General features: G+C 59.1%; 1 protein-coding gene across 1 annotated transcript; it reads left to right on the top strand.

Annotated features, from left to right (window-relative positions):
• The first annotated feature begins 1619 nt into the window (after window positions 1–1619).
• On the top strand, window positions 1620–8165 carry RECQL4 (RecQ like helicase 4). Its single transcript, XM_074897543.1, has 17 exons — window positions 1620–1728; window positions 2031–2177; window positions 2262–2357; window positions 2480–2583; window positions 2719–2802; window positions 2940–3128; window positions 3254–3436; window positions 4025–4183; window positions 4886–5134; window positions 5210–5347; window positions 5558–5717; window positions 5799–5928; window positions 6818–6996; window positions 7096–7267; window positions 7378–7531; window positions 7685–7793; window positions 7912–8165. Exons 2-17 carry the CDS (start codon window positions 2105–2107, stop codon window positions 8031–8033), a joined length of 2301 nt encoding a protein of 766 aa, XP_074753644.1. The 5' UTR covers window positions 1620–1728; window positions 2031–2104; the 3' UTR covers window positions 8034–8165.
• The last annotated feature ends 1343 nt before the right edge of the window (window positions 8166–9508 follow it).

Raw genomic sequence — 9508 nt, 5'->3', positions numbered from 1 at the left:
GCCCAGACACACACGCAGAGCCAGCGCTGCCAGGTAGGTCCTTGGCGACTTCCCCGGTGCTGCCGCAGGTTCACCTGCCTCAGTGGAGCTCACACCTCGCTTCAAACTCCCCGTGGGGGTGTTGCTGGAGCAAACGAGCCTTGTGGAAACAAACCCACTAATTAAACCCAATCAAACACGGGCTGCAGCGATGCCACGCATCACTCGAAAGCACCAAAAAGCTGTTGGAAAAGGAGCTGAGGGGGCTTTTTCCCATCCGTTGCTATAAATAATGAGCTGCTTTTTCCCAAATTCCTCCTTTTTTGCCTGAAGTCAGGAATTCTGGGGGGAAGAAATAAGTTGGGGGGGGGGGGGGTTTCAGTCTGATTTTCTGATGGAAATATACCCCACGTGCCTTTGGCCTCCCCCCCGGAGCGTCTGCATCGCCTTCAATTGCATTTAAAGGACAAAAGATTTAGAGCTTATTTCCCTCAAAGCCACTTTGCAGGCAGGGCACCGGGGCTCTGCCCGCTCCTGCCGGCGCTGGGTGCACGCAGGAGCTGGCAGGAGGTGTGGATGGAGTCCTGATCCACCTCTCTCTCCACAGAGCACCTCCACGGGGAGGCGAGAACTTCGTCAGGCTTAACCTGAAGAAAAAATCTCACGTCCGAGGTTACGCCCTGCGAGGACATCGCCTTCGCAAGCAGGTAACGTCCTGCCCGGCGCGTCACCGACGTCCTCCCGCTCTCCCTGCCAAATCCCCATAAAATCTGAATTCATCCAGACCAAGTTGGATTTAAAACTCTCCCATCTCTCGCTGCTCTTCGCCTCCTTCTTTGAATTTCCATATTTTGCCTTTTAGTTAATTTATTTTGTGACCGTGTAGGAGAGCGGCGCAGGCACGACTCGGCTTCCTGCCCCTCCCGCTCCTGCCTGACTTTCCTGCCTTCAGTGGCAGCTTTGCCCAGAAGATGCTGTGCGAGGGGAAAGACCAAGCTGTAGCGGGCTTGTCCTGCTGGGTAAAGAGGCTCCTCAGCCTTTCCAGCTTCTGCCACAAAACCCTAGGATTTTTTTTAATTACTATCTCCCCATTAATTAACTTGAAACCCTTTTGGATCGTCTCGGGGAGGTGGAGCATCAGCTGGAAGAAAATTACCTTTATTTTTAAAGCTTGGCCTGTTCATGCGATGCTTTGGCAAAAGCCCGGCGCGCGGGGCGAAGTAAAACATCATAAACCACGTTTTTATTTTTAATAAAAATATAAAAATAACCGGAGACGCTTCCGTTTCGCAGCTGTGGAAGCAGAAGTGGCAGAAGAAAGCGGAGCAGTTCGGGGGAGGCGGCAGATCCGCCGGCCGACGCTCAGATGTCTGCTTCAAATGTGGCGGGACGGGGCACTGGGCATCGGCGTGCCGGGGTCGAGGTAAGGCTTGGAACATGCTGGGTTAAAGAGGGGAGTTTAGCAAAGCCGTGGGTTGGGTTTAGATGTGGCCGTGCCTGAGGATGGGAAGGATCTGTTGGGTTTTCCCACCTCCCTGCAGCTTCCCTGCCCTTGAGGATTCTGAGGGATTATAATTTGTGGAAGAAGGTCAAAAGATGAGGCGGTTTCTTTACTGTGGATTTAAGTAGAGACGGCTGCCGGCCCGCTGCCGGAGGAGAACGGCCACGCCGATGAAGAGGAGGAGGCTCCCCTGCCTACGCTGGAAGAAGTGGCTCGTAGGACCAACACCGGCTGCAGAGAGCTCTCCGGTGAGGCCGCGGGGTTTGCCGGGCCTTGCCTCACTCTCCACTGACACACTGTGGCTGGCTCTGGGATGAACTCGTGGAAACGTGGAATCGTTTATTTTTCCTCCACACCCCGGGGAAATTCAGTTGCGTTCTCAGGAGGGTTTGCTTAGGCTCAGAAAGTGGATTTTTGGCAGGTTGGGTTTATGCTGGGATGTGTCTTTGCTGGGCTAAAATACCAGCAGGCTCCCTGCGTGGTGGAGGGTGTCCAGGCAGGGTGGGAAAAGCCACCTGCGGGTCCCGACTCCTGCCTTCATCCCCGGCAGAGAGCGGAGGCAGCGACCGGGAAAAATCTGAGAAGATTTTGGAGGCCTCGACTCAGCTGGATGTGTGGAGGCCGATGGACGAGCCTCCCACTCCCCCCGCGCCCGTTGAGCCCCTCTACAGCCGTGGGCCAGAGGGGGAAGTGCAAGGTAGGGGCTCCCCAGGGTGCTCTGAGAGGGCCTACGGGTGGATTTGACCCCTCTGACTCCTCATCCTCATCCTTCCTCCTGCAGAGACCCCTCAGGAGGTGTTTGAGGCTCTGAAGGTGCTGGGCTACAGCTCCTTCCGCCCAGGCCAGGAGGTGGCCATCATGAGGATTCTTTCAGGTGAGGATTTATTTCTTATTTTTTTTCTCTGTGGGGTTTGGGCTCCTGCAGGTTTGTCCCCAAACAAAGTCCCCAAGCCCTCGTTCTACCAGGCCTGTCCACGCTGGTGGTGTTATCGACGGGGTTGGGGAAGTCCCTCTGTTACCAGCTCCCCGCTTACCTCTACCACAAACACTCCAAATCCATCGCCTTGGTCATCTCCCCGCTGGTGTCCCTCATGGATGACCAGGTACCGCTCAGATATCCCGTTTTTTTTCCCCACCTCAACCCTTTCTGGGTGCGCATCAACCCAAAACGGGGAGGCAGGTGTCCAAAGGGGTTCCCCCCACTCTGAGCCAGGTACGTGATGGGCTTTTTTTCCCAGGTTTCAGGGTTGCCACCGTGCCTGACGGCCGTGTGCATCCACTCCAACATGACCAAATCCCAGCGGGAAGCAGCGATGGAGAAGGTGAGGCTCTACGGGGTCTCAAAACTCCCCGGGGGAGAGCCATGAGCGCTCAGGGTGCCGCGGGGACAGAGATGGGGGGGTAAAGCCACCCCTCGTGCCACTTTCCGGCGCTCCCTGACGCGGCGTTCACGGCGCAGGTGAGACAGGGCGAGGTGCAGGTGCTGCTGCTGTCGCCCGAGGCTTTGGTTGGCGGAAACAGCTTGAAATCTGCTTTCCTGCCTTCCGCCCGTCGCCTGCCGGCCGTGGCCTTCGCCTGCATCGACGAAGCTCACTGCCTCTCCGAGTGGTCCCACAACTTCCGCCCCTGCTACCTGCGGCTCTGCAAGGTTTGAGACGGGGGATTAAAAAAAAAAAACAAAAAAAAACCCATCCCGAGGCGGAGGGAACCGGTTAGGGGTGAGGAGGAGCATCAAGCTCCTGATTTACTTTTTGTTTTCCCTCCTTTTGGTAGATTCTTCGGGAGCGTTTGGGTGTGCGGTGCTTCCTGGGGCTGACGGCCACCGCCACGCTGGCCACGGCGCGGGACGTGGCCCAACACCTCGGCATCCCGGCGGAGGAAGGGCTGGCAGTGCGCTGCACCGCCGTGCCCCCGAACCTGCACCTCTCTGTCTCCATGGACAGGGACAGGGATCAGGTAGGGACGAGGACGTCTTAAAAAACACAAGTTTATTGCTGTGCCACCCTTTTAGGGTGGGAATTTTTGGGCCCCTCACCCCAAAAAGGCCATTGAATGACTCGAGCGTGGCCAGAGAAGGGCAACGGAGCTGGGGCAGGGTCTGGAGCACAGGTCTGCTGGGGAGCGGCTGGGGGAACTGGGGGGGTTCAGTCTGGAGCAGAGGAGGCTGAGGGGAGACCTGCTGGCCCTCTGCAACTCCCTGCCAGGAGGGGGCAGAGAGGGGGGATGAGTCTCTGGAGCCAAGGCCCCAGCGCCAGGCCCCGAGGGAATGGCCTCAAGCTGCCCAGGGCAGGGTCAGGCTGGCTCTGAGGAAGGATTTCTGTGCAGAAGGGGCTGTTGGGCGTTGGAATGGGCTGCCCAGGGCAGGGGGGAGTCCCCGGGATCCCTGGGGGGGTTGAAGAGTCGGGCTGAGCCAGCGCTGAGGGATCTGGGGGAGTTGGGAACGGTCAGGGGGAGGGTCATGGATGGGCTGGAGGAGCTGCAAGGGCTTTTCCAACCCAGATGGTTCTGGGATTCGGCGAATTTCACCCTGTTCTCTGCCCGCAGGCCCTCGTCTCCCTGCTGCAAGGGGAACGTTTCGGGCACCTGGACTCCATCATCATTTACTGCACGCGGCGGGAGGAGACAAATCGCATCGCGGCGCTCATCCGGACCTGCCTGCAGGGAGCCGTGGAGCCACCACGAGACGGTGCTCGAGGGAAGAAAGCAAAGGGTAGGTGGCACGGCCTCACTCTCCGAGAGGAGCAGGAGCTCCCACAGTTCCCGTTTGGTGTAACCGCGCTGGAACGGAGAATGCTCAGGGAATGAGCCGTGCTCACGGGGTTCTCTGCAGAAGTTTCTGGCTCTGCCGGCCGCTTCACCTGGGCACAGGGCAACAAAGAGTTTTTCTCCCCCCACCTGCATCAGGGGGGCTTTAAAGCCAGGCTTTGGACAGCCAATAACAACAGATGCACATTAACCATCACTGGGTTTAACGAATCGTTGTAGCACTCACGGGTTTTTTTCTTGCCAAACCTCCTCGCTGTGACCTCGAGAGTGTTTTTATTTTCCCTCAAAATCCACGTCATGACTCCGTGGCTGAGCTCTGGTGCTTGTTTGGCCCCGGGGATCCTTTCCCTCAAGGTTTTGTTTGCTGAAGCTGGACGAGCTGGTGCCATCCCGCTTCCAAATCAATCGGGGCTTGACGACTTCTGGCAGCTAACGAGGAGCCCGCGTGCCCCTTTGCCGGGGGAGCAGCAGCCCTGCTCCTGCTCCGGGCTGGTTTCTGCTCAGGCAGAGTTTGCTGCTCATTTCCACCCCTGATTTAATTAGCAACTGTGCTTTTGCTGCTAGAAATGGCTAATTAAAGCCTCTGCCTGCTTTTTTTTTTGTCTTTTTTCAGCAAAAAGCGTCCGCTGCCGGCTGAAGTGGATCGCCGACGCTTACCATGCCGGCCTCTCCTCTGCCGAACGCCGCCGCGTCCAGAGCGCCTTCATGAAGGGCCAGCTCCGCGTGGTGGTGGCCACGGTGGCTTTCGGCATGGGGTTGGATAAGCCCGACGTCCGCGGCGTCGTGCATTACAACATGCCCAAAAATTTCGAGAGTTACGTGCAAGAGATTGGCCGGGCCGGGCGAGACGGCGAACCGGCTCACTGCCACCTCTTCTTAGACCCGGAGGTAAGACCTGACAATGGGGTAGGAGCAGGGGGGTTCCCCTTAATTTTGGGGGGTTTTTCACCACTGCTTCCCCAGGGCAGGGATCTCCACGAGCTGCGGCGCCACATTTACGGCGACTCGGTGGATTTTTTCACCGTCAAGAAGCTGGTGCAGAAGGTTTTCTCTCCCTGCAAGTGTCTGGAGCTGCACCAGAAACACCAGGATGTTGTCAAGGTGAGGAAGGGGCTGAGGATCCTGTGGTTTTTAAACTCATTAAGTAACGAGCTAACGTGGTAGAAAACACTTTAATTATTGAGTGGTTGTGTCAGGGAGTTTAAATCTGTTGAGGGGAGGCGAGCGTGGTGTAGAATCTGACCAGGAATGGTCAGGATGTCCCAAAGTGAAGGCAGGAGCCTCTACTTGGTGACACCGTGTCTCTTGCAGGACGGAGAGGTGGAGGATGCCGAAATGGCCGAGCTCTTGGAGGAAGAGGAGAAGGATGGTGGCAGCGTGACAAGGCAGAGCAGGCAGCGCCTGTGCTACAAGCACGAGCGAGCCCTCCCCATCCAACAAACTGTGGAGTCCCTGGATGTCCGGGAGGAAGGTGAGGGGAGGAATCGGCCACCGAGTGAGGCTGAAGGTGATTGGGGATCCCCCCCAGCGCCTCCCCGCTCTCCTTTCGCAGGTATCGAGACCCTCCTGTGCTACCTGGAGCTGCACCCGCAGCGCTGGCTGGAGCTCCTGCCTCCCACCTACACTTCCTGCCGCCTGCTCTGCTACGGGGGACCCCGACAGCTCCGGGATGTGGCGCGGAGGTCAGAGCGTGCTCTCTGATGGGCAGAACGTGACCAGAGAGACCTGGGCAGGCTGGAGCCATGGGCTGAGCCCCACTGGGGGAGTTTCACTGAGGGCAAATGCCGGGGGCTGCCCTTGGGCCACAACAACCCCCAGCAGGGCTACAGGCCTGGGGAGGAGTGGCTGGAGAGCTGCCGGTCAGAGAGGGACTGGGGGGGGTGAGAATGAGCCAGAGTGTGCCCAGGGGGCCAAGGAGGGCAACGGCATCCTGGCTTGTGTCAGCACTGGCGTGGCCAGCAGGGACAGGGAAGGGATCTGAGCCCTGGGCTCGGCACTGGGGAGGCCGCCCCTGGCTGAGGGGGTTCAGTTTTGGGCCCGTCACCCCAAAAAGGCCATTGAATGACTCGAGCGTGGCCAGAGAAGGGCAACGGAGCTGGGGCAGGGTCTGGAGCACAGGTCTGCTGGGGAGCGGCTGGGGGAACTGGGGGGGTTCAGTCTGGAGCAGAGGAGGCTGAGGGGAGACCTCCTGGCCCTCTGCAACTCCCTGCCAGGAGGGGGCAGAGAGGGGGGATGAGTCTCTGGAGCCAAGGCCCCAGCGCCAGGCCCCGAGGGAATGGCCTCAAGCTGCCCAGGGCAGGGTCAGGCTGGCTCTGAGGAAGGATTTCTGTGCAGAAGGGGCTGTTGGGCGTTGGAATGGGCTGCCCAGGGCAGGGGGGAGTCCCCGGGATCCCTGGAGGGGTTGAAGAGTCGGGCTGAGCCAGCGCTGAGGGATCTGGGGGAGTTGGGAACGGTCAGGGGGGGGTCATGGTTGGGCTGGGGCAGCTGGGATTCTGTGAGATGTGTCAGACGGTAAAAACCCAGCCTCTGAGCCACCTCAGCAACAGGTTTTTGGGGTCTTCTGCCCCTCAGCTCACCCCCCGTCGCCGTCTGCCTGGCCCGGGAGCGGCTGGCAGGGAGGGATCACGACCACACCAGCTCTCTGGAATTCGACGTGGTCTCGCTGAGCGATTCCATGGGTTGGGAAGTGGTGCTGGTGAAACGCGCCCTGCGCCAGCTCCAGTGGGATCCGCGCCTGCGCCAAGGTACCCGCGTTCCTTGGGGTGGGCCTAAATTCCTCCTGTAGCATCAGATCTGGGCGGGCACTGGCTCAACCAGCTTTTCGGTGCCTTCAGGCAGCCGCGGTGAAGGGAAAACCGGCGTTTTGGTGGAATTTGAGGATTTATCCTTCCACCTACGTGCCTACGGCGACCTCACCGACGATGAGCTGGACTCCATCTGTGACTTCCTCCACCGCAGGGTGGTTGCCAGGGAGAAAGCAGCTCTTGGCCAGCTCCGTGCCTGCTTCCAGGCCTTCCAGAGGTGAGCAAAACCACCCGACCCCTCCCCGTGGTTGCCCACGCTCCCATCTTCCCAGTTTGGGGCCTGTTTTGGTACTGGGAAAGGAGGGAAGTTGATAGTGGGGCGTGCAGCGTGGCCTTCCAGACCTGCGACCCTCACCCTGCAGACGAGGAAGAGGAGAGGAGCTCCTGCCTGAAGGCTCTGCTCAGCGACTACTTTGAGAAGGAGCCCACGGGCGAGCAGGCTGAGGAAGAGGAGGAGGAGGATGATCTCAGCGATGCCAAAGTGAGCAAAACCTCTTTTACTGGGAGCTGCTGCGCGCTCTGACCCGTGGAATTTTCAGGACGCAGCATCTCCCACAGAGATGAGACCGGGGATGGGTTTGGGGGGTGAGGAAGAGGAGGGACGTGACCCCCCTGGGTGCTGTGTCCTTCCCAGCTGCAGGACTGGGAGAGCCGCATCCGCGCCGACATCCGCCATTTCCTCGCCATCCGCCAGGACGAGAAATTTTCTGGCAGAGCCGTCGCCAGGATATTTCATGGCATCGGTAAGAGAAAGCGGTGGTGGGAGATGCTAAATTGGCCTTTTTTCACCCTTCCCCAGCACCTGCCTGTCCCACTGCCTGTTCCTGCCTAACCCAGGGCTTCCCTGCCTGCTCCCCGCAGGCAGCCCTTGTTTTCCTGCCCAGGTTTACGGCCGCGATCGCCGGTTCTGGAGGAAGTATCTCCCCTTCGACTTCCACCGCCTCGCCCGCCTGGCCACCGAGGAGATCCTGGCTGCCAGGTGACAAGGGTGGCAAGTGAAATGAGGGGGCCACCCCCCACGATGTCACTGTGGTCCCCTGGGGTTGTGCCACCCCCCTGCCAGCTGCTGTCACCCCCTCTCCGTGAAGACCCCATGGTGGAGGGGATTTTGAGTATGGATTTTATCAAGGAATTAATAAAAAAATCAACTTTTCCCCCGTCACACACACCCCTCCTGCCTACACTTTGCTGCCTGCACCCCGGGGAGTGAACTGACTGGGGGTGACACCCCCCCGACGTTGTGGGTGGCGTTGGAGGGCCGTTACTGTGACAATGGGGGGGTTCATCACTGCAGCACCGGGACGGTGCCGGGGTCCCTCACCAGGAAAGCCGGGTGCCACCGCGGCTCTGGCACCCTGCCTGCGCCGTCCTCCCTCTCTCCCCCAGCACCCAACTCTCAGGGAGCCCCGAGGAGGTGTACTGGGTCTGGCTGAGCTGGAATTGGTTTCCCCTCTAGCCGCCCTCACGGTGCTGTGTTTTGTTGCCGGGAGGGAGCTGCAGGGTGTTGGTAGCACCCTGATGTTGTGGCCACTGCTGAGCGGCGCTTACGCAGCACCAAGGCTCTTTCCAACTTTTTTTCCCCTCAGTGGGACGGGATGGACAAAATCTTGGGCGGGGACACAGCCAGGACAGCTGACCCCAACTGACCAAAGGGATATTCCAGACCATATGACGCCTGCCCAGTATAAAGCTGGGAAAAAGGAGGAAAGGGGTGGGGTCACCCTTGGTCCTCCGAGGCAACCACTCCGCATCAGCCCTTCTCAGGAAGCAGGGCTCCAATACAGCGCCTGTCCATGGGAAGTAGAGAATAAATCTGTTTGCTTTTGCTTCCGCGCCCGGACCTTTGCTTATTTTGCTTTTATTAAGACTGCTTTAGTTTCACCCACAAGGCTTAGTTTATCTTCTTTCCCCTCTTTACCCTGTTGAGAAAACAAGGGGAAAAGGGGGGTGGGAAGTGATAGAGCGACTGGGTGGATACCTGGCAAACCATCACAGGGGATAAAACCTTTCCCCTCCCCAAAACCCACTTTAGTTTTTACCACTGGCAACTCGGGGACAAGCAAACCCTCCCGACAGAGCTGGGGTGACAAACTGGTTTCCAACTGGAGAACTTCACGCCCCAGTTGCCTCCTGGCGCTGGGCTGTCGCGGGACACCCCGTCCCTCCCTGACACGCGGTGTCGTCTGAAAACCCTTTTAACCATTAACTGGGGGAGCTGGTCCAGTGTCTGACAGCAACGGCCACCAGCACTGCACAGCCTCCTCCATCCTCCTCCTCCTCCTCCAGAGGAAACTCCAGCTCGCAGCACAGCGCTGGAGCTTCCTCCTCATCCTCTTCCCTTTTGGTTTTCCAGGCGGCGTGCCGGAGCAGGGAGGTGGTGAGGCTGCGCCGGTGGCTGGGGCATCAGGGTGGTGGCGCCAGCTGTGGCTCGTGGTAAGACATGCCTCCTCGCCCCTGC

Source organism: Athene noctua, chromosome 2, assembly GCF_965140245.1.
Source record: "Athene noctua chromosome 2, bAthNoc1.hap1.1, whole genome shotgun sequence".
NCBI classification, from domain to species: domain Eukaryota; kingdom Metazoa; phylum Chordata; class Aves; order Strigiformes; family Strigidae; genus Athene; species Athene noctua.
Note: the sequence above shows the minus strand (reverse complement) of the source record. Positions and strands in the feature narration are given on the sequence as shown.

Bases quoted from the DNA above. Each gene is read 5' to 3' on its own strand.
- RECQL4 (XM_074897543.1), top strand. From the start codon at position 2,105: ATGGACGAGCCTCCCACTCCCCCCGCGCCCGTTGAGCCCCTCTACAGC. The intron at 2,358-2,479 runs AGGATTTATTTC...TATCGACGGGGT, and splicing joins CATGAGGATTCTTTCAGGTG to TGGGGAAGTCCCTCTGTTAC. The intron at 5,929-6,817 runs GTCAGAGCGTGC...TCTGCCCCTCAG, and splicing joins CTCCGGGATGTGGCGCGGAG to CTCACCCCCCGTCGCCGTCT.